Here is a 23,411-nt window from a genome sequence, read left to right on the forward strand (position 1 = left end):
TATATGAATCTTCACAAAGCTGGCCTGCACACCTTTACTTTTGAAATGACTTCCACAGCCTGGACAGGAACCTTCCACCCACAGTGACATCCTGACTGGTGAGTGGTGAGGGTGCCTCCCAACTTCCCCCCTCGGTAGCAGGAGCCAGACACCTCCAAACAGCAAACCTCAAGCATCGACTCCAGCCTCGAGGTGAGTGACCCGGGAATTCCTGAGTGCTTGGCTTTGAGCATCAGACTGCTGCCTCCCTGGGAATGGGGGTTGGGATGGCAGTGCCAACTCTTTCGGTGACTATGGAAGGATAAGATCTAACTGTGGATGTGGTGCTGCCTCTTCTGATTTAACACCAAGAAGAATTTAGGCCGGATGGGAGGAAGAGCAGGAGGCCCAGAGATGAATTTTCCAGAGGCTTTGAAGCCTGTGGAGTTTGAGAGAACAGAATGGAAAGACCCAAGGGCAACGCTGAAGCTCAGACTTGCATGACGGAGGATACTGGGCGCTGGTCTTGGGTCTCACTTCCCTGCCCATATGCTGGCAGTCATTCCAGAGACAGGCCTTCCCCCATCTTCCTGCCAGCCTTGGGGTGGAAGACTGTTTCTTCAGGTGGGAGACCACTGCCTGGAATATGAGAAGTTCTTCAATGGTTGTGGAAGGAAGGAAGGGAGGAAGGAAGAAAGGAAGGAAGGAAAGGAGGGAAGAAGAAAGGGAGGGAAGAAAGGAAGAAGAAGAGCAACGGGCAAAGAAGGGAGGGAGAAGGAATGCTCTGAGCACAATTATGACAAATAGATAATGGTTCGCCTTTCTCTAGCTTGGGGCCTCTTCATAGTCATTCCCAATTGGCACTCTAGTGAAAATTTTCAAGGTGATTCATCCAGCAATGCGGTTCCTCCTTCTTGTTCAGTTACCTAAAAAGCTAATTCTTAGGGTCAAAAGTGAGTCGTCAGTTGAGGTGGCAGAGTGAGAGTGTTCCAGGATTCATCCCTCAGACCCCTCGTGATGGGGCGTCAGGGATGGCCTGGAGTGAGGAAAAGACCTGCCCAGGTGTGCCTGGTGCCTGAAGGGCAGAACTCAGACAAGCAAACACCTGGTTAAGCTCTACCCTTGAGTCGGGGCCCCTATACATGTTCTTTGGCACATTGTAAACACCGCCCCCTCCCCCGCCCCCTGCCCATTTCTTCACTCTTCTTGGTCAGATTCTGACTAGCAGGTTGTTGGCTAGAGAGCAGTGTATGGAGTAAGAAAGGAGGTGCCCAGTATGTGTGATGTGGATGGGCATGAGGGGGTGGGCATATAGTGAGATAGTGAGACCAGCGGGTGTGAGATGAGGGGCAGAAAGACCCTCACCTCACCTCAGGGCATCCATGTTTGCAATATTCTAACTCTAACAACCCACCGTAGTCTCAGGTTTCCTATCTGTGTGTCAGGCTGGCGAGGCAGAGCCGAGGAGCGTTATCTCTGGGTGTACCGGTCCTGGGCCAGAGGGCCGGCCTCAGCGGCCTGTCTCCCTTTCTCCTGGCAGCATCCTCCTGGTCCTTCCTCTGCTGCAGATGGGCTCTCCAATGCAGAAGACTGCCCTCCCCTGCCTGAGTCTCATCCTGCTTATCTGGAGCCAGGGTCCCGGGGTCCAAGGCCAACAATTCCAATTTGGGCCCTGCCGCGTGGAGGGGGTAGTTTTCCAGGAACTGTGGGAGGCCTCCCGGGCCATGAAGGACATTGTGGTGAGTGAAGTGTCCTTCTGGACCCAGCTGCTGGGGTTACTGTGCAGGGAGGATAATAGTTTATGATTATGTAGCCCTTTGTACCTTGCTAATCATTTCCCTGGAATAACATTGTGAAGTTAGAGACATCCCAAGCCCACATTTCCTCTTGCACATGAGGAAACTGAGGCTCAGAAAGACATGGTCAGTTCATCGGAAAATAAACACAGCCTATGAGGAATAAAGAACAGAGCCTATTCATCCAGGCTTCATCTGCAACCCAGGTGGACAGGAGGCTCCAGCAACGGGAAGTCAGGGGAAGTCCTTTGAGTCCTGCCTACCGGAGTTTTCACCTACTGTTTAGCCAGGATCCTGCTAGTCTGTTACCACCTGCTTACACTTTGGCTAAAGGTAGAAAGAATGGTTAATGCTGAGTGAGGGGGCTGCTGGTGAAATGAGACTGGATTTCTTCTGGGCCTGCAAGTACTCTAATATGTGCCCTCACAAATGCACTCAACTCCTTAAAGGACGATCCAGAGGCAAGGCAGAAAGTGGGAGCTCAGTGGGGCAGTCTGGGAGGGGAGAGTGCTGCACTGGAGACAGGACACTTATGTGTGATAGTGACCTTGAACCCAGCCCATAAAGTACCCCCACCCCCATCAGTTTCCTTTTTTTGCACAATGAGGATGTGGGACAAAGGAGCTCAATAGCTCCTTCCTCTCAATGATTCTTTGAATCTAAATCCAAGAACTGAAATGAATGAATGTCTGGGCTGCAGGGAAAGCCCCATGGGTGAGAAAAGCAGGATTTCCCCACACTCTTGGAAAAGGGAGGTAAAATCTTGCCCTTAGGGGTTCTTAAACCAAATAGGGTTATTTCCTCTTGTCTCAAAGGAATCAAACCGGTCCCTGATCAAGGCTCCAAGAACTCCTGGGATTGCATCTGCCCTTGGGGGCCAAGTTTAGTGATTGCCTGTGGCTGAAACCTGTATCTCCACCCCAGGGGCCAGCTCAGCCAGCCCTTCCTGGGCACCCCACTGGCCTCTGAGACCCCACAGGCTGGAGAGATTTAGAGGCCTGGGGAGGCAGCATGCATTTGCATGGTTGGTTTCTATACTGCCTCCCAACTGAGACATCTTTTCTTCCTGTTCCCAAAGCAAGCTCAGGATAACATCATGAGTGTCCAGCTGCTGCGGAGGGAGGTTCTGCAGAATGTCTCGGTAATCACACCTCCTCGGGGAAGGAGCATGGCTGGTCTTCTGTGGGTGGGGGTGAGGGGTTGTCTGGGGAGGCTGGCAGAAGACTTCCCTTCTGCCCCTGGCTGGGCCTACACAGGATAGGGCTGGGCAGTGAGCCAAGGAAGTTAATGCATGGGGGGCTTGTGTGTGATGGCATGGGGCGAGGGTGGAGATGAAGGCTTGTCAACATCGTCTCCACTTGGTCAGAGAGTTGCCATCAATCTTTCTCTTTTGCATTTGCTTGGGTGTCTTCCCATTTCCATCCTTTTTCTCTCACCCATTTCTGTCTTCTCGTCACCCATCTAGTCAGCCAGGGAGCACACAGATACTGCCCCGATCCCTAAGGCGCTGAGCTTTGCTCTGTGGCTCTCAAGGGGGCTGGAGTGCAAGCCCTGTGTTCAAGGATGCTGTTTTCCCTCCTCATTTCTTCTCCTTCCAGTCGATTTCCCAGCCAGTTCACAACCACCAAGTTTTGGGTGCTTTTCAGGGTCTATCACCCCACATGGCTATTTAGGAGGTCATAGGGGTGGAAAAGAGAGAATATTGAGCAGATGGGGAGGGGGGCGGGTGCTCAGAAACTAGACCTGTGTGTGCCACTGACCAGCTGTGTGACCCTGGGCAAGTCTTCTCTCTGGGCCTGTGGTTCCTGCCAGAAACCAAAGGCGCCACTGTCCATGCTGGTGAAGGCTCCTTCAGATCTAGTGTTTAGCAGCATCTCCTGGAAGACCCCTGCTTCTTTTGTGCCTATCTTGCATTGGCGACATGTGGGTTATTCATCCAGGGCCGAGGTGGGCCGAGGCCTCGGCTCCTCCATGACCCAGACCCTCCTTCTCAGGACGCTGAGAGCTGCTACCTCCTCCGTGCCCTGCTGAACTTCTACCTGAACACCGTGTTCAAAAACTACCACAAGAAGGCAGCTGAACTCCGGATCCTGAAGTCATTCTCTACTCTGGCCAACAATTTCATTGTCATCCTGTCAAAACTGCAGCCCCACGTGAGTAGAACAAAGCTGGGACCAGGCACCATGGGAAACGGTGTGTTTGGAGGAGACTCCGGTCCCCTTAAGCTGGTCCTGGCTTTTATTCCACGACAGGGAGTTGTGAGAAAAGAGCACAGGCCTTGGGCACCAGCAGTTCTGGGTTCAAATCTAGCGCTGCTTCTAACCAGCTGGTTGGCCCTCTGCAAGGTGCTCAACCTCTCTGGCCTTCAGTTTTCGTGCATATAAAAATGGGATGGTCACCCCCACCTGGCAAGGCCGCTGTGGGAATTAGAGGCGGCTCTGCCACGTGGTGGGATTCAGCCTTGGCTCCTTGAGAAGGTAGACTCAGCGCTGTCCTCCGAGGCCTCGGGACCCTCTGGCATCACCAGGAAGGAGTGGGAGGGGGCTTGCCTCTGCCCCCACCCAACACCCAGCACAACTTTTTTCCTGTTCTCCAGCAGGAAAATGAGATGTTTCCCATCCGCGAGAGTGCACGCAGGCGGTTTCTGCTGTTCCAGAGAGCGTTTAAGCAGGTAATCACGGCTGGGAGCTCAGGGCTTGCTTGAGCTGTGGCAGTCAGATGCCCCAGAGACCTAAAGCAAATGCAATGCAATTGCGTCCTCCAGGCTTGCCCCAAAGCCACCTGACTTAGCAGGAGCACAGCCATATTTACATGAATTAGCATTTACTTTGCATAAACACCACCAATGACACACTATATTTTCCTGCCAGTTTTCAAATGAAAATGCTATTCTGTTTCCCTGCGGGGTGATTTCACTACTGAGCACTTTTCCTGGGCAATTGGAGTCGAAGTGAGGGAGAAAGAAGGGAGACTGCCTTGTAACCCCCTACACATCTCCATATGTGGTGTTTTCCATAATGCTCAACTGGCTTAATTTGTGAGGAAAAACAACATGGGAAAATATATTACTTTCTCCCAAATTAATACAACAAAGAAATGCCGAATGTCATCCCCAGCGCCCCACCCCCAACATGTATGATTTTGATCACCTTTTAAAGGAACAGATACATCAGCCCAAAAATGAATGAAGAGCAATAACACACAAAGGAAAGGGGCCACCCAGGCCTCAGTATCGGCTACACTGTGGACTCAGGAGGTGGACCAGCTCCACCCACACTGGGATTCTAGGGTTCTTGTTGGCAGGGGCTCCAGATGCTTTTCCCTGGCTCCTGATTCACTGCTACCCATTGTCTTCAACCCCAAAGCAGGCAACACACATAGAGGGGGGGCAAGTGACGGGTGGGTGAGTTCCTCAGAGGCCATCCCAAAGGGGACGCCGCCCTGATGTGGAGTCAGCCAGGTCTGGGAGGGGTGGGTCGGAAGGAAACTATGCTGTGGCTAACATGGCAGATCTTCAACTCCTCTTTCCCTTCAGTTGGACATAGAAGCAGCTCAGACCAAAGCCTTTGGAGAAGTAGACATCCTCCTGACCTGGATGCAGAAATTCTACCAGCTCTAATTTCCCAGACTGGAACGCACTCCTCGTTCCTCATGTCATTTCAAGAGTATCCCTTCCTGTGATGTTCTCTGGGCACATCCCACTCCTACCCGTGGGTCCCATTCTTGGTCCAGGCTTATCCCCAAAGACTTCATTCTTTAAGTGGCCCCGGCCATGGAAGTCTCCCTCGGATGCTGTGAAAAAGCTACAAAGCAGGCTCCTATATTTATTACAACTCTATTTAATTCCTGTCAGTGTTTTAACTGATGTTATATTTATTTGTGAGACTAAGATCTGTGACGACACCAGAGACAATGCCCCATGCTTCTCTTTTATCCTCTATGATCCTTGGAACCATGTGGGGCAGAGACGGTGCTCAGTAAAGGCCTAATAAACTGGATATTTTTGCCTGTTTTGAATTGTTGGGGAATAATGAGGGATGCTGGGATATACAGTTGAACGTTTGGGCATGACTATCCCATTGTCCTGTCATCTCCAGGAACAGAGTCGTGGGGTGGGGGTGAGGGGCACCAGTTTGAAATGTAAATGAGAAAAGATCTAATGTGTTAAGTGTCCAACACAAAGCAAGCTCATGAAACATTTCATTTAGTGTCCACCCTCCCCACCCCACTCGCACCATCTGTTACCCTTGGGTGCCCTCCTTTCTTATCCTACTCATGCTTCTCTTATCTGCCACTGGAGAGGGTGCCAGGGGGCAAGCTGACATTGCTGATGGTGTTGTGGTACCTGGGTGGACTCTCCGATCTGTGATGGCATTCCCTGCTAATAAAAGGCAGGGAACTCAAGTCTGGCAGCCTTTCCTTTCTACTTCTGGACAAGGGCCCAGTGAGGCTGAGTTGTGTGTCTGGGAACGACCTTTTTCCCAACAGCAAGACTGGGCATTCTCTAGTCTCAGGCTCTGGCTTGTCTCTGTAGCTGACATCAGTCTAAAGATACAATGTCTGCCTATGCCCTTGCGCAGAAGACTTAAGGGTAAGAGTATGTGGAGGAGATGGGATGCCTTCCTCCATGACAGAAGTGCTATTGCAGAGCCCCTGGCCCTCCAGGGACCCCAGGCCACTTTCCTTCCCCACCTTGCTGGGACTACTTGGAACTGGCCAAGAGAGAAGGTGCATTTCTGAAAGCAGAGAGAGGTAACGGTTTGGATGGCTAAGACAGAGCCATGTTAAGATAAGAATGGAAGAAGGATAAGGAAGTGACACAAATGATTTTTAGAAGACTGTATATTCTGCAGCTTTGGGGTGAAATGTTCTATAAATGTCAATTAAATCCATTTGATCCAGTGTGTCCTTTAGAGTCTCTGTTTCCTTGTTAATTTTTTGTCTGGAAGATCTATCCAGTGACGTCAGCGGCGTTCAAGTCTCCTACTATGACTGTATTGTTGTCGACCTCTCCCTTAAAGTCCTCTAGAAGTGACAAAAACTATTTTTTTTAAAAGAGGGGAAATGCTAGGGTTAGGGTCCTTAGGAACATCAAGGAAGGGAGACTTAAAGAAGATGTAGGAACATAGGGAAGTATATATGGTTCTGAAAATTTAGAATCCATCACATCAAAATAAATTACCCTGTCATAGGGCACAAGATGAGCAAAGCTCACTAGTAAGTGCCACCCTTCATTAAAACCAGGGCAAGGTGTTCCCAGGGGCGTTTCACACCAGGCCCCTTCCTAGCCAACAGGGCTGAGGCATGGCCTCGCGGTGCAGTCCAGCGATCTTCTATTGGTATGAGGCCCAGGCCTGGGAAGGGTTCCAGAAGCAACAGCTATGCCTGGGCTCCGGCCCGATGCCACATGGTCTAGAGCCAAGGCAGCAAAATCCCTGTGATCAAAGATAGTCTGCAAACCCCACAGCCTGTTCCAGGGCTTGAACAGGAAGCAGGTGGCATCGGGACAAATGCCCTGCATGGCCAGAGGCCACCTGAAGGCCACAGGGGTTTGCAAAGGTGTGCAAGAAGAGCCGTGGGAACTGAGCTATGCTCAGGGCAATGAGGCAGAGACAGGATGGAAGGTGAGATGTGGGACATCACGAGGGCTCTAAAAACAGACGGAGCAGGTGTTGGAAACCAGCAGACAAACAAGACTCATTGGCGCAGAGGCCTGGGCCCCGGGGGACAGCTGGAGGGGTGAGTCAGGCAGGAGATATTGACGTATTCATCTGAATCAGCATCCTCCATCATGGCAGCAGGCTGGTGGTAAACGCTCATATATTCACAGCTGGTCTTCAGAGATGGCACGTGGGGCCAGGGAGCTTCTGACACCTGGGAAAACCAAGGAAGCATCACTGGGTCTGGGTAGAGTGATTTTATATTTCTCCAGCTGGATCCCCACAGCGGGCAGTGGCGGGCATGCGTATGGTTGCTGACTTCCAGAAGGCAGCGACACAGAGGTGGCTGAGCTCCACCAAGCGTCTCCGCCCTGGGGATTTTCAGGGCGGCATCTGACCCGAGATAACTGGAAAACACTTAGATCTAATGTGGGCAGGAACTGCCTTAAATGGGGCTCAGACTAAAGTCACGTGGCTAAGCACCAGTCTGAAGGAGACTTGGCTGCCAGAGGAGTTTCCCCTCTGGGATTAGATGCTGTGACTTGTGGAATAAATATACATCTTCAAGGGAGTTATTCAGAGGCAGGTGAGTCACCCCCTGCGCCTCTGGAAGGGCTTGGTGAGGCAGTGACGTGGCGTGACAGTGCATTCCAGGAAGGTGCTGGGTGGTGAAGGGGAGAAAGCAGCAGGGCCTGTGGGCACAGGGGTGCTCCTTTCCCCAGACAGAAATTTCAAAATCACCTGCCGTCAGGATGGGTCAGTTCTCGGGGGACAAGGCCGAACCATGACCCAAGAAGGCTGTGGTGGTGATGGGTCACATGTTTACTTATGTATTTATTTTAAATATATTTTTATTGATTTCAGAGAGGAAGAGAGAGAGAGAGAGAGGAACATCAATGATAAGAGAGAATCATTGATTGGCTGCCTCCTGCACACCCCACACTGGGGATCCAGCCCGCAACCCAAGCATGTGCCCTTGTCCAGAATCAAACCTGGGACCCTTCAGGCCACAGGCCAACACTCTATCCTCTGAGCCAAACCAGCTAGGGTATGGGTTACATGTTCAAACACAAGTGCTGAGAACTAGAAGTCCAGCCCCCTGAACACAGTAGGCACCCAGTAAGTGCTCATTGAAAGGACCTGTGGCTTTTTGACCTGTTATCATTTGCCATTTGAGATCAATTTATTTGGCTTTAAAAATTAAAATATTCCCTGTGAAGGCTAAAATATTCACTCATTAATCATATGCACATTGTTAGGAACTTGTTCCATCAAGATTTTTGTCCCTAATGGTAGGACTGAGAGTTTCAAGCAAGGAGGAAGGATAAAAGTTGAGCAAGCTGAGGGTTGTATGACCACAGGGCAGTTCTAGACAAAAGGGTGTGAATTAGGGTAGAGTGGGTAGAGTCTGGGCACTGCAGAACCTGCCTAAGCTACCGTGAACTCTCTCCAGCAGGGGCGAGTGACCACAAACTCAAGCAGCTGGAGGTGACTGTGGCAGAGCTGTCACTGGCTGCTGGCATCACTCTCCCCTTTTTAGCACAAGATTGCACAGCCAGCGACTACATTTCTCAGCCAATGGATGCGGGAGGAAGCGATGCATCTTAAAGAAGCAGTGTTCTTTTCCTCCCTCTATGGGCTGGAATGTGGCTATTGAGCACTGACCATGGCCCAGGCAAGACACCAGGGATGGGGGAGCAACAAGACAGCAGGTCTTTTAGTCCCTGGAAAGCCTCCTGCCCTTACTTGGGAGGAAACAGGCTTCCATCTTGTGAGCCCTCTGGTTTAAGGCCCGTTGCTTTAGCTTAGTCTACACCCTAATTTAAAAAAAGACTTTGGCCACGCTTAGTTTTTCCTGGTCCCTAAGCAAACAGTGTTTTAGCTCCTGTGGGCTACTTTAGCGAATAAAGTCTTTTTCCCCCTGACTTTGGGAAAACAAAGATGAGTAGATGGTTTGCCCATCTGCCAATGGCCACGGACAGAAACACGAGTTCCTATGTCCATTCCTAGATTTCAAGAGGAACCCTCCTCACCCCAGGTGTTGAGTCCTCTCTACATCTTGCCATCTGCCAGGTCATTCTCTGGGCTTCCCTGCCTCCAGTGATGGGTAAACGAACTCCTCTCATCTAGAAAGCCCACGAGGAAGGTCTCCCTCATATTAAGGTGAAAGTGTGTAGCTTCCACCCCCTTCAGGCCTCCTAGAAATCGAATCTCTCCCGCGAGAGCCCTTCGTGTGCGAATTACCACCCATCAGCCTCTACTTAGCACCCACGAAAATGCTTGGCTAAAAGCCAGGTAACTAAGTCTACCACATCGTCGGGCAGGCCCTGCACGGACACCCCTGAAGGAAGAAACTGAGACTAGTTCCTGGACTCCGTGCGGGAGCTGCTGGGAAAGCCCAGCCCTGAAGCTACTAGCACAGGAGGCTGGGGTAATTGCGCTCGTCCGCGCCCAGCTCTGGGACCGCCCCGTCGGGCCACCGCGGTTGTTCTTACCTGGGCGGGGGCAGAGCTCACCTGCGGCGGGGCGGGCGGCGCCGACGCTCCGGGGCCCGGGATTGGTGCCTCCAGGTCACCTGGGGCAACGGGAGGCCGGGATCAGGGTTGGGGAGGAGGATCCGGCCCTGCGCCCCTGGCTTTCCTCCAGCGCGCCCTCGGTGCCCCCGCTGCTTTGGCCGCTCCAGCTCACCCCACCGAACGCTGGGCCCCGGTATCCTGCACTCATCCGCCCCCATTCCCCACTGCCCCTACCACCCCCTGCTCCCCGTCTCAACCCCCTGATCACCATATCCTCCCTGCTCCCCCGCACCCTCCCTTACCCTGTGGTCCCCCTGGCCCCCCGCCAGCCAGCTCACCCACCGCCCCTGCTTACCCGCAGCGTGCGCCCCCCGGTCGCGCCGGGGACAGGCGCTGTAGACATTGTTTTGGGAGCGTGGCCGCTGGGACACGCGGGGCCGCTGCGACTGGGGCCGCTGGGAGGCCCCCAGGGCGCTCATCCTCAGGGCCAGTCGGCTCGCCCGCCTGGAGAGGGCTTCTCGGCAGAAAGCCACGGAGAGGGGAGAACGGCTTAGGGGGCGCGGCGCCAGCCTACCCTCCACGGAAGACCAAAGCGCCCCGGTTGCTTCGTCCCCACTTCCAGGTGAATCACCCCCATCCCTGGTTCCCCGTACCCCAGGCCGCTCATCTAAAGCTCCGGGGTTTCCCCGGGATCCAGCAAGGGGGGGGGGGGAGGGGGGAGTAGGGCTCTGGGCTCTTTGGGCCGCTCAGTTCTCTCTAACCGAGCCCAACCGCTCACCTTTCTTCCTTTGAATGATTCTGGTCACCAGCAGCCCCAGAAGTGTCAGCAGGATGAGGCTCAGGAAGATGGGGATCAGGAGGTGAAACCCCTGGTCTTCCATTGGGGACGCTGGGCCGTGGTGGGAGGCTCTGAGGGGGGGCCGGAGAGGCAGAGGGGGAAGAGGGCGGTAAGGGAGGAGGCCTAAGGAAGCACTGTTGAGTGGCCACTTTTTGGAGATGGCTCAGGTTGTCCCTTTGTTAACCGAATTTTTTTCTCCTCCCAACAAAGAGCCTTGTTTCTGGAGTCAGGAAACCTGGGTTCACATTTAGATTCCGTTTTTTACTGGCTGTGTGATCTCGAACCAGTCTCCTAACTTCTCTGAGCCTCATTTCCCTGTACACGGGTCTAGTAAAACCGATTTCACAGAGCTGTTTAAGGGTGAACCACATAGTGGATAAAAAGAACTTCATGCACCGGGTCTACGCGGCAGTCAGCAAATGTCAGATTCCCTTTCTGTACCTCAGTTTCCTCAAGGTTATTGCAAATGTTCAAAGAGTTAGCTTCTTTTCATTGTGGGAAAGAGGATGTTTTTCTCACGGTGCTCCCTCTGCCTAGGAGGCCTTCCCTCTATTTCCTCTGCATGTGGAAATTTCACTTTCCACAAAGAGCCAGTGGGTAAGTGCTCTTCCCGGAGCATGGGAAACCAGAATCGATTCCCTTCTCCCTCTTCCCAGTTCTGCTGTTTATAGCATTTACAACCTTTGTCACGGTCAGACTTTCATTAGCGAGATAGGACCTATATATTACATGGCTTCATTTTTCTACATCTTTAGGACATAGCACCATGCTTGACACATAGTGAGAAAATGTTGATTGACTTGCCTTGAATTCTTCCCTAGTAGGCTGTTGTCATTTCCTGAACTAATAATCAGGAATCCCGGTTCCAATTGAAAATAATTCACTCTCATGGTCTCAGTTCCCTCATCTATAAGACCTAAATTAAGGTCCCTTTCCTCACTAACATGTTGATCTTTGCTTAGGTAAAAATAATTCCAATTATTGTAGCTTTTCTGTGGCGGCTGCTGTAATGCTGCCTCCTAGTGGTCTATTGCAGCACTTTCCTGGAGCATCTAGCCTTGAGAGCAGTGCTGTCCAATAGAAGATAGCGTGAGTCGTGTGTAATTTAAAATGTCCTAATAGCTAGATTGAAAAAGTAAAAGGAAACACGTGAAAGTAGTTGTAACACTTAATAGTTTAGTCGTTAATTTCATTCTTGTTTAGTTTCTCCCCATCGAAACAGATGTGAATGAATGCTGAGGGACTGCAAATGTGGGGTCTGGCTTCTACAGGATCGCCTGCTGGGACATTGGCAAGTATATTCATGTTCAGGGCACTAAAGAGTTAATGTGCTATGCTCACAGGTAGTCTATTTCACAGTGGCCTTCTAGAGACAAAGCCAAGAGGGGTCTTGGTTGGTAGACATTTCAGTGGGTCTTCGAATTCTAGACTATTTTGCCTGGGTTCTAGCCCATCCTGGATGGTGGAGGCCTCTCACCTCTGCCTGTGAAGCCTGGTGTGATGGTTGTAGCTGGCTGTCTGTGGCCTGAGCAGCCCCTCCGGTGCTGAGGTCTTTGAGCTTGTGGTGGGTGGCAGGCGGGTTGTGGGCTTGGCCGCCACCACTGACGATGACCTGGAAGCCACCACTGACGATGACCTGGAAACTCGAGGGCGGTGGGTGATTGGGGTGGTGGGGGAGGAGTGGTGTGCTGGAGGGGCCTCCGTCCTTGGAGCTGGTGAGGTTACTGCAGGAGACAGCAGGAAAAAGTGATCTTTCATCTTACACTCTAGTCTCCAGCAGGGGTGGGCCACCATCTCTTTTCTGAACACACTCTCCCCTTTCACCTAGGCCAGTGGTCGGCAAAGTCATTAGTCAACAGAGCCAAATATCAACAGTACAACGATTGAAATTTCTTTTGAGAGCCAAATTTTTTAAACTTAAACTTCTTCTAACGCCACTTCTTCAAAATAGACTCACCCAGGCTGTGGTATTTTGTGGAAGAGCCACACTCAAGGGGCCAAAGAGCCGCATGTGGCTCGAGAGCCGCGGTTTGCCGACCACTGACCTAGGCTACCTTTGTTCTTGCACTCCTCGGGGCCTGGAATGCCTTTTTAGCATGCTGTCCACACCCAGGAAATTCTACCCAGATTTGCTTCAAACACCATTTTCTCCAGGCAGCCTTCCCCGACTTCCCAGGCAGAACAGCCTGCCCTCCTCTGAGCATGGAGAAAACCTTGTTTTCTGTCATGTGCTTGTCCTCCCCCCTCCCACACCTGTCAGTCACAACCAGGGGCACATGATGAGCTCAGCGGCACTATCCCTCTTGGCGCCCAGCAGGCTCCTCTAGTGACACTAATGTATCTACCCCACAGGGTAGATGTGATGGTAATGCTGCATGTCAAAATGCATTTAAAACAGGAAAATGATATAGAATGTAAAGGTATCATTAGTATAATCATTATTTTTTTTTTCATTGCAGAATAGAGTTGTTAAAATCACTGTGTGCCAGCAAGTGGAAGACAGCCCTGTGGGCAGCAGGAGTCATAATGAGCTCCAGCTGGGAACCTTCTGCCCAGTTTTGGTTTCCGCAGTCATTCATAAAAGAGGTGGATTTTGTGAATGGAGCACAAACTCCACTGCTTACGGTGCCACCTAGTGGTGATGTAAGTTCTGCAACTAGAGCCGAGTGTCCAGGCTGTTGGCTGGGCTTGAAGGACACAGAAACAGACCTCAGGGGGGTACCCTCTCCTGAGGAGGGAAACACACATCTGAGACTTTGCTCTGCTCTGCCAATCACTCTATGAATGAACACAACCTCCTTCCCTTTTCACAACGCCCTATCACCACCACCTCTCCCACCCCAGCTTTGGGGAACTGACCTTTGGAAAGGACTTCGAAGGAACTGGCAAGTACAGGTTTCTGGAACCAGGGGGGCATCTCCATGGGTGGAACTCTCCGAAACCAGGGTGGCAGCGGCTCCTCTTCCCAGAATGGCTCATAGTCTGCAGGAGGCATGAGGAATGCACTGGTGGGCTCTGGGAGAAGAAGGAAGCCTGGGGAAGGGGCAGTGGTATGAGCTGAAGCTGACTCGGCCAGGGTGGGTGGCAGCGAGGGGATGAGGGCAGGGTCTGCCAAGAGGAGCAGAAAAAGAAACCCTTTATCCCAACCCAATCAACCCAGAGGCCGCTGGGTTTCTAGGCTGTTGAATTAGTGATGCTGATGTGTGAGGGACTCAGCAGAAATATGGAAAGGATCAGATCCTAAAGCAACATGTTTGGCCTACAAATGTGGCTTGAGAAATGACTGTCTTTCCTTTATATTCACCCCTGATATTTCTCATGGGACCATTATGTCTTTTTGCTCCCAGTTTCCTCCAGTCTCAGAGCCTCTCCTCAATCTCAGCCCCCACTCCTCCCCTCATGCCCCGGGTAGGATGGATACAATACAACACAAGGAGAGTGCCAATATTGTTGGGATAGACAATTCTGTGGACCATGAATTTAATTGACTACGGGGTCCACCTATACAAATCCCAGTTATTATTGGACTGACTAATACGGCACTAGCACAAGAGTCTGGGGACTGCCATAGTCTGATGGCTGTCCTAACCTTCCAGAATGGAAAGGTTTGCCGGGTGGGCTAAGCCTCCATCAGGTCGGGCACCTACCACTGTGGACATCCAGGGTGACTTTCTGGGTCTTGCCCCGTTCTGTGTGCAGGCCTACCCCACAGGCATAGACTCCGCTGTCACTCTTGGTCAGCTCTGTCACCTCCACTAGGAACAGGTTCTGGTCTGGACACAGCTTCAGGGTGACTCGGTTCTTGTATTCCTTCCTGACAAATCCACTGCTGGATACCACGGTGAAACACGCTTGAGTTTTGGCTATCTCGCGGCACAGATACACCCTCACATACACTTCAGGAAGTGGGCACTCGATGGTAATAGATCCGCCCAGCATCCCCTCCAGCTTGACTTCTGGGAGCATCAGGGCTCCAGATACTGCAGGAAGAGGGAGTTAATGGACAGGAAGCCTCATCACCAGCCATACTCCCAACTCCAGCCCTCTTTCCAGCCCAGGCCCCAGTCTAGCCTCGTGCTCATCCCCAAAACAGCCCATCCCCTTTATCAGCCCAAGCCTCAGCCAGCCCTCAGCTTCAGTGCTATCCTCATCTCTAGCCCTAGCCTCATCCCCAACCTTTTCCCAGGCCCACCCCTCTTTACATCCTCAGTCCAACCCTATGTTCATCTCTGTGCCCAAACTTGTCTCAGCCACGCTTCTCCCTAGCCTAAGCCTGAACATAACCTTCAGCTCATCACCAAACCCATGTCCAGGAGGACACCAATCCCCTAAGAACATAGTAAAAAAATACTCCACTCCAAGGAGAGAAAATATTCCATGGTAACCGCAAACAGCATGTAACCCCCAGGTGACTTTAGTGTGGCATTGGGAGGCATGGAACCATTTTGCTGCAACAGGTTTTTCTGTCTAGTTTTGCTTTGCTCAGATCCATTCAGCCAAAACAACCATTCCCACCCAGTTCTATTTGTTAACTCACTCAATAAGCATGTATTGAATGCCTTTCAAGGGACAATAAGAAAGTTGGTATTCCTCCCCTCACAGAAGGACTCATTTAGTGGGTGGTACAAATGGATAGCCACTGCCTGGCTGGTGTGGCTCAGTGGTTGAGTGTTGACCCATGAGCCAGGAGGTCACGGTTTGATTCCCGTCAGGGCACATATTGAATTGTAGGCTTGATCCCCAGTAGGGGACGTGCAGGAGATGGCCGAGTGACGATTCTTTCTCACCATTGATGTTTCTATCTCTCTCTCCCTTCCTCTCTGAAATCAATAAAATAAAAAAAAAAGAACTATGATCTTTTGACTGCAACTCTATATTCTTAAAACACACACACACACACACACACACACACACACACACACACACACACAAACCCACACAAATGGACAGCCACTACAGCACAGTGTCATAGATCCCCCGAAGAGACAGACACACAGGGTTCCTTGGAAGCATCAAGCAGGGGCACCTGGTCCAGGCTGTTGCAGCGGGATGGTGTAGTTTGAGGAAGGCTTTCCAAAAGAAGTGATATCTCAGTTGTGATCTGAAGGCCCGGGCATGGAGGGCAACTGAGGGTGATGAGGGTCTTCACTGCAGTGGGGAACAGAGCGGGAAAGCAAGGGTGTATGTGGGTTTATGTGCATGGGTGTGTATAGTGTGCCTTGGGGAGGGGCTGGAGCAGGGAGGGATAAAAGATTTGGTTCGTGAATCCCTGACATCAAAAGCTCTGCTTTGGCCGAAGAAGGCAAGTCTAATGCAGTTGGAGAGGAAGGTGTGGCTAGTGACCAATTAAGGGGGTCCAATAAGTGTCTGCATATTTCTGGCAAGATGGTTCCTAGGGTGACATGTGTGTTGGGGTAGGGCTGGGGCCTTGAATGGAGGAGGAGAGATGCTTCCAGCATTAGGAACAGCCCCCATATAGGCCGGGATATGAGAGAGAACACATGTTAATGGGGGGGAGGGGAAGAAGTTCACAAACTTCCTGAAATTCATCCACAGACCACACATTAATAACTGCTAGGGCCCTAGCCAGGTTTGGCTCAGTGGATAGAGCATCTGCCTGCAGACCAAAGGGTCCCAGGTTCAATTCTGGTCAAGGGCACATGCCCAGGTTGCAGGCTCCATCCCTAGTAGGGGACATGCAGGAGGCAACTGATCAATGATTCGCTCTCATCATTGATGTTTCTATATCTCTTTCCCTCTCACTTCCTCTCTGAAATAAATAAAAAATAAAATAAAGATTAGCCTTATATAAAAAGAATAGCTGCTGGGAGTTTGGCAAAACAAGGAGAGTCCAGGAAAGAAGTAGGGGCTCGTGGCTTCTAGATGAGCAGAGACCTGAGGAAGACATTCAAGGAGAGGGAAGAAGAAATAGCCATGGGAACATGGGGTGTGGGAGAGGAGGCTAGAGAGGGGCTGGAAGGAGCATTTACAGGAGCATGTTACTATCTAGAAGTGCAGCTATTGTAACATGCTAGAGAGAAGCATGTTACATATGAGGGGCCAGCCACATATGTAAGATCTGACACAGAAACCCTTACACGAATGACCTAACACTGCTTTAAATCCGCTGGGACTTGAGGCATGTGTGGTCGTCTCGTGACTGTAATATGGCAATGGAAGGGTGACCTGTGCAAAGGACAAAGACCCAATTGAGGGGGTTGGGGAACCACCTGGTGTGTCCAGACAGCCCACACCTGCATGTAAATCTCAGCACCTGTGAGTGAACATATCAACATTTTTGGACCAACTCAGTGAGAATGGGCACGGATGCTGCTTTCCCAAGAGCAAGATGCTATAAAATGGTCAGGTGCACGACAGAGCAGAGAGGGGTCAGCACCTAGGCAGGCACCTCCACTGGCCTCCCTCCACTCACCCCTGGCTTGCCCAGATCCTCTGTTATGGGCCACATGTTTGTGTCCCTCAAAAATCCATGTGTTGAAATCCTAACCCCCAACGTGCTGCTATTGGGAGGTGGGGCCTTTCGGAGGTGATTAAGATTAGATTAGGTCATGAGGTGGGACCCTCATGATGGAATTAGTGTCCCTATTCTCTCCCTGCATACAAGAAGAGGTCACACAAGCGCACAGGGAGACGGTGGCCATCTGCAAGCCAGGAAGAGGGCATCTGCTGACACCTTGATCTTGAACATCTGGTTTCCCGAACTGTGAGAAATAAACATCTGTTGTTTAAACCATGCAATCTATGGTATTTTGTTACAGCAGACTGAGCTGACTAAGACATCCTCATTGTGCAAACGCTGGATGGGGTAAGCACAAGAAAAGCTGCTGGGTACACTGAGCTCTGGTCCCAAGGAAGCACAAGTTGGCAAGATGAAAATGACCAGACCCCAGCTCTCCTTGGACTTCAGAGTAGTTTCCAACTGGCATCCAAGGCTTAGAAAAGCAGATTTCCCTAACAGAAGAAAGATAGATGTAACTTCCCGGTTTAGAACTTATGCACTGTGTGCTAAGATTCATGTGGAGAGAACTTGCAGACAACCTCGATCCAGGTTGGGCCTAGGCACCTGCATTGTAAACAAGCATCCCAGGCGTCCTTAAAGTTTTGTAATTCTGGGCTATAACTACATTTCCAAATGATTCCTGGGAGAAAGGGAGGGGTGAGAGAAGCTATATAAAGGAACCAAGCTGTTTAATGGCATTTTAGCTACTAAACTAAGTAAGTGGCATTTATAATTTGGCAACTTGATTTATAGTGGCGCTGTAGGGGAGGAAAGGGTATATGCAATTTCAAAAGTTACTAATTATATAATTAGATATAAATGGATGTTTGGAACATGAAAATAATATAATTTTCATAATGCAAAATAAGGTAAACGGTCACATGGCCTTGACTGGTGACAGCTCAGGATATAGATTCTGGATTCCACGAAGCGATGATTTTCAGGGGGCGGGGAGTGATAATGAGGAGCTTATAACTCAAGTCATAGCAGAATCTCTGAAAGAAGGAAGCTGGTCTGAGACGTTTACGTTTATCAAATAGAGCAGGCATTGTTAAGAGGATGAGAAACATCCAAATCAACTTTTCACTTCTGCATACACTAACCCAGGGGTGGGCAAACTTTTTGACTCGAGGGCCACAATGGGTTCTTAAACTGGACCAGAGGGCCGGAACAAAAGCATGGATGGAGTGTTTGTGTGAACTAATATAAATTCAAAGTAAAGGAGCGGAGGGGAGAGCAAGAGAACCGGATAAAACAGCCAGATCCGGCCCGCGGGCCGTAGTTTGCCCACGGCTGCACCTATGTGTGTCCAGACCTGCAGCTTGCCCTTCATCCCTTCACAGTGAATGGAGTGTCTCCCTTCCTATCAGAAGCTAGTGCCTTCACCTGTACCCTGAGCCCATCCTGCTCACCTTCCCCAGAACTTCTCTCCTGCAATTATCCTTTCCTCTCCCTGCCTCATTGCTTTCTCCTCTTCCCGCATCGCCATGGCTTCCACACATGCTCCATAGTGCCGTATTGAAAACCCGTCGGGTGACTTTTGCATCCCCTTCAGCTGCCACCTGTCTCTGTTCTCTTCCTCAAACGAGCCATTAAAATCACTGAATCCACGTCCACGCCTCCCAGTTCCTCTTCTACCTACACCTGTCAGAATTTTGTCTCCAACATTCCGCTGAAAGTGCTCTAATCAAAGCTACCCAGCGTTTTCCTATTGCCATGTTTAAGGCCGCTTCTTTGTCTTCATTTTACTCACCCTCCTGGCAGCATTTGATGAAATTGAGCCCTTGAAACACGTTCTTCTCTTGTCTTCCCTGACACCACATTCTCAATAGCTGTTCTTTTTCAATCTCCTTACTTCTTCTCTAGCCACCTCCCAGTGTTGGGCCACCCCAGGGCCTCGTACTTGGGCCTGTTCCTTTCTCTGTCCTCCATCACTGTCCCCCCACACTAGCTTAGTTACTCCTGTGGCTTTTCATGCCAACTCTATAGAGAGTTCACCCAAACATGTATCTACAGTCTTGTCTTTACCTCTGGGCTCCAGACTTGCCTTTCCAATGTTTACACTTGGATTCCATTTGAATATCTAATATGTGTTTCAAACAAACAATGGCAGCAAAAAAAAAAAAAAAAAAAAAAAAAAAAGGACTCTTGATTTCTCTTCCAAAACCCATTTCTACCCTTGCCTTTTGGGTCAAATTCATAAAATGTTTTCTACAACCAAGGTCCATAGTTTAGTACCTGTGTTTTCTATGTAGTTTATTGTTTCAGATCTTATATGTAGGTCTTTAGTCCATTTTGAATTAATTTTTGTAGATGGTGATAAATTGTAATTTAGTTTCATTCTTTTGCATGTAGGGAAGTAAAGGCAAAAAGAAATGAATGGAACTATATCAAACTAAAAAGCTTCTGCATAGCAAAAGAAACCAACAACAGATCAGAAAGGCAACCAACCAAATGGGAGATATTGGCAAACAATAGCTCAGACAAGTGGTTAATTTTCAAAATATATAAAGAACTCATACAACTCAGCACCAAACAAACAATTCATTTAAAAAATGGGCAGAGGATCTGAACAGACAACTCTCTCAAGAAGACATACAAAAGGTCAACAGATATATGAATAGATGTTCAACTTGACTAGCTATTAGGGAAATGCAAATCAAAACTACAATGAGATGCCACCTCACACCTGTTAGAACGGCTATTACCAACAAGACAAGTAAAAACAGTGTTGGGGAGGTTGTGGAGAAAAGGGGACCCTCATCATTGCTGGTGGGAATGTACACTGGTACAGACACTATGGAAAACAGAATGGCCATTCCTTAAGAAATTAAGAATAGAGCTACCATGTGACCCAGCAACCCCTCTTCTGGGTATCTACCCCCAAAATTTGAAAACCTTTATTCACAAAAATACATGCACCCCTATATTCATTGCAGCATTATTCATCATGGCCAAGACATGGAGGCAACCAAAGTATCCTTTGGTAGAGGACTGGATAAAGAATGTGGTACATATACACAATGGGAGACTACTCAGCCATAAGGAAAGATGAAATACTGCCATCTATGGCAACGAGGGTGGACCTTGAAAATGCTAAGTGAAATAAATCAGTCAGAAAAAGCTAAGAACAATATGGTTTCACTCATATGTGGAATATAAAACTACAACCCATATAAACAGACAAAAATATGGTGAATACCCGTGGGAAGGGGATGGGAGAGTGGTGAGTGGGGAAAGGGGGCTAAATACATGCTGAAGGAAGATGATTTAACTTTGGGTGGTGGGCACACAGTGCAATATACAGATCGTGTATCATAGAAATGAACACTTGAAACCTCTATGATCCTATTAACCATCCCCCAATAAATTTAATGAAAAACAAAACAACAATAAAGACCAAAACAAAACTGATTTCTTTACAAGTTCTTCCCATCTCAGTAAAGAGCACCAACATTCATCTAACTGCTGAAGCCCAAAACTCATCCCCACATGAAAGAATCAAGAACAAATTGTAGGGGTGTGTGTGTGTGTGTGTGTGTGTGTGTGTACCGGGTCACAACATCTAGTGTATGCATGTATTATTATTATTATTATTATTATTATTATTATTTTATTGGTAAACATGGTTTGACAGTCTACACCTTGTGATACTGCCTTACTTTATTAGGCAAAGCCACCTAAGGCTCCAGGCAGTGTGGCCTATAGCTTGGGCCTCATGCATTGGGCTCTGGGGACCAGGACCTGGGGCATGAGCGCAAATAAAGGCCCATATATTATATGTCTAAATATTTTACAGGTATAAATAAAGCTAATAAACTGTTAAATAAAGTTTGTTCTATCCCCCTATCTTTACAAATTTACACACTTCTTGGATGTTCACTCTAAAACATGGCTATAAGGTAAAGAAAGGCCCCAACGTTCCTGCCCCAGCCTTTTGCTTATCTCCCTGCTTTTCTCATCCCTGGCTCCTGCCAACACCACAAGGGTACTGGTATACACACGATGGATTCCCCAGCAGGCAGGTATAATAAGCTCCATCTATCGCCTTCCCAAGCAGACACCTGTGCCACCCTTTATTTATTTATTTTTAAAATATATTTTATTGATATTTTACAGAGAGGAAGGGAGAGGGGCAGAGAGCTAGAAACATCGATGAGAGAGAAACATCGATCAGCTGCCTCCTGCACACCTCCCACTGGGGATGTGCCCGCAACCAAGGTACTTGCCCTTGACCGGAATCGAACCCGGGACCCTTCAGTTCGCAGGCTGACGCTCTATCCACTGAGCCAAACCGGTTTCGGCGGCCACCCTTTAATAGGTCAAAGGATAGAAGACCCTGGGATGGAAGTGCACACAGTCATTGAAAGTGGGCCTGCAGACATTTGGACAAAGAATTCAGGGGTGGGCTTGGTGTGAGCACATCCCATTGGGCCTGTGAATTCCTCACCTCTGGGTGTAGGCACAAATGGAGAAGAACCAGGTCCAGAGCCTGGACTCCTCTGGCCCAGAGAGAATGATGGTATTGCTTAGAACAGATGGCTGTGGTACCATTTAGGTACCCTTCAGTCCTAGAGACCTTCTGCTCCCACCCAACCCCTCTTCCCCCTGAGGTCTGAGTTTAATTTTACTCACATTGTGCTCACTTATGTCCTACTACCTCTCACCCAGTCTTACGCTTCATTAAAACTCTGTTCCCTTGGGCTTTAAGGGGTTTTTGATCTTCAATTTGACAAACATTTGACTTTCTTCCATACTTAAGCCATCAGAAAGAAAGCAAGTATGAATAAAAAAATCCATTTTGGCCCTCAAGGAGATTACCATTTAATCAACAAAATGTGGGCAACACCCCAAACCACAATATGAGGCAGAATGGGATCAGCTATTGGGCTTCCAAAGAGGAGGTTCTGGAAAGTGTATAGGAAGGAGGCGATGGTTGAAATTAGCTTTGAAGGACTCATAGAAGGTAGAGGTGAGCAGAAGAATGTTCCTGGCAGAAGAAATGGGATGATCAAGGGCTGGTGGCAGTAAGTCTAGCACATGTTCAAGAAGTCCTGTTTAGCTGGAGGTTAGGGAAGTGCTGGGGAATGTGATAAGCTCAGAAATACAGAGAAGCACAAGGGAGAAGTATGTAATTCAGTAGGCAGTGGGAGGGCAATCCTATGATTGGAGTCAAGCTCTTAGGAAAATTAATCTGGAACTATAGATAGGTCAAATTGCAGGGAGAGGGAAAAATAGGTACGAGATGACTATGCGTTCTTTTCGTTTCCATTCCCCCTGTTACCTCTCTAGTAGAGGCAGCCATTGCTTCTTATCCTGGTAAGTGAAAATCTAGAAAGTACATGAATTGGCCATTGATTGAATCGCAGTATGGCTGGGGACAAATGGAAAGAGGTTGTGAAGAGCCATTCTAATATTTTGCAGCTCATATCAGTGATAGTTTAGAGAGATTAGCTGGTTTGGATGGTGACCAATGAGACAGCTGTAAACTGAGACACCGAGTTCGGGAAATGGACTAGGGCTACCGAATGGACTAGGGACTCTTCATTTAGAGTTGAAAGTTGGAAATCAGGAGTGAAAGAGATCCAAAGAAAGATAATGTAGAGGTAAGAAGAAAGAACTTTGGTGGCACTTGCTTTAAGGTTCCACATTAATAGGCTCCTCATCTGGGCGAAATGACACTTTCAGCCATTGTGAACCCAACAGGAGATGTGTGTGGAATGGAGAGAGGGTGCTAGCAGGTAGTGGGGAGGGCCTCCGATGCCTCATCTGGCCTCCGTCCATGTCCTGCCCTAGGTATTGGTCTGCAACTAAATCTGTCCAGAAACCTCAGAGCTGGAGACACCAGCCACTTCTCTATCTGTGGCCAATTCAAACCTCCTAAGACAGGTGAGCTCTTTTCCCACAGCACTTACCTGTGGGCAGGAAGTAAATGAACCAAAGCCAGAGGTCCATGGCTCCTTCCAGAACAAGGTCCCATTCAAGGGCTTCAAGAGAGGGGGACAAAGATCCACTGCTCACCCAGGAACTGTCACAATCTGGGGTTTGAAAGAGATTTCTGGCCCATGTGAGGATGAAGACTTGAAAATGAGGAAATGACAG

The 23,411-nt window shown here is 49.4% G+C and overlaps 2 protein-coding genes across 7 annotated transcripts; one reads left to right on the plus strand and one right to left on the minus strand.

Annotated features, from left to right (window-relative positions):
* The first annotated feature begins 26 nt into the window (after nt 1-26).
* IL24 (interleukin 24) lies at nt 27-6,675 on the plus strand. Of its 5 annotated transcripts, none has more exons than XM_080647593.1 (6): nt 27-192; nt 1,520-1,718; nt 2,854-2,916; nt 3,770-3,928; nt 4,375-4,446; nt 5,311-6,675. In XM_080647593.1, exons 2-6 carry the CDS (start codon nt 1,548-1,550, stop codon nt 5,392-5,394), a joined length of 549 nt encoding a protein of 182 aa, XP_080503719.1. In that variant the 5' UTR covers nt 27-192; nt 1,520-1,547; the 3' UTR covers nt 5,395-6,675. The 5 variants fall into 5 exon arrangements, with proteins under 5 accessions (XP_080503719.1, XP_080503720.1, XP_080503716.1 ...); XM_080647594.1 differs by having other exon boundaries at nt 29-98; nt 5,311-5,790; XM_080647590.1 differs by having other exon boundaries at nt 29-192; nt 4,372-4,446; nt 5,311-5,787.
* FCMR (Fc mu receptor) lies at nt 6,601-23,403 on the minus strand. 2 transcript variants are annotated; one of them, XM_080647588.1, is made up of 8 exons: nt 23,225-23,403; nt 14,437-14,769; nt 13,649-13,771; nt 12,267-12,513; nt 10,730-10,860; nt 10,307-10,465; nt 9,931-10,010; nt 6,601-7,649 (listed from the first exon to the last, which is right to left on the minus strand). In XM_080647588.1, the coding sequence occupies exons 1-8, from the start codon at nt 23,262-23,264 to the stop codon at nt 7,473-7,475; spliced, it is 1,290 nt and encodes a 429-aa protein (XP_080503714.1). In that variant the 5' UTR covers nt 23,265-23,403; the 3' UTR covers nt 6,601-7,472. The 2 variants fall into 2 exon arrangements, with proteins under 2 accessions (XP_080503714.1, XP_080503715.1); XM_080647589.1 differs by having other exon boundaries at nt 6,607-7,649; nt 9,952-10,010; nt 23,225-23,386.
* Nucleotides 23,404-23,411: the final 8 nt, after the last annotated feature.

This window comes from Plecotus auritus, assembly GCF_963455305.1.
Source record: "Plecotus auritus genome assembly, chromosome: 12".
NCBI classification, from domain to species: Eukaryota; Metazoa; Chordata; class Mammalia; order Chiroptera; family Vespertilionidae; genus Plecotus; species Plecotus auritus.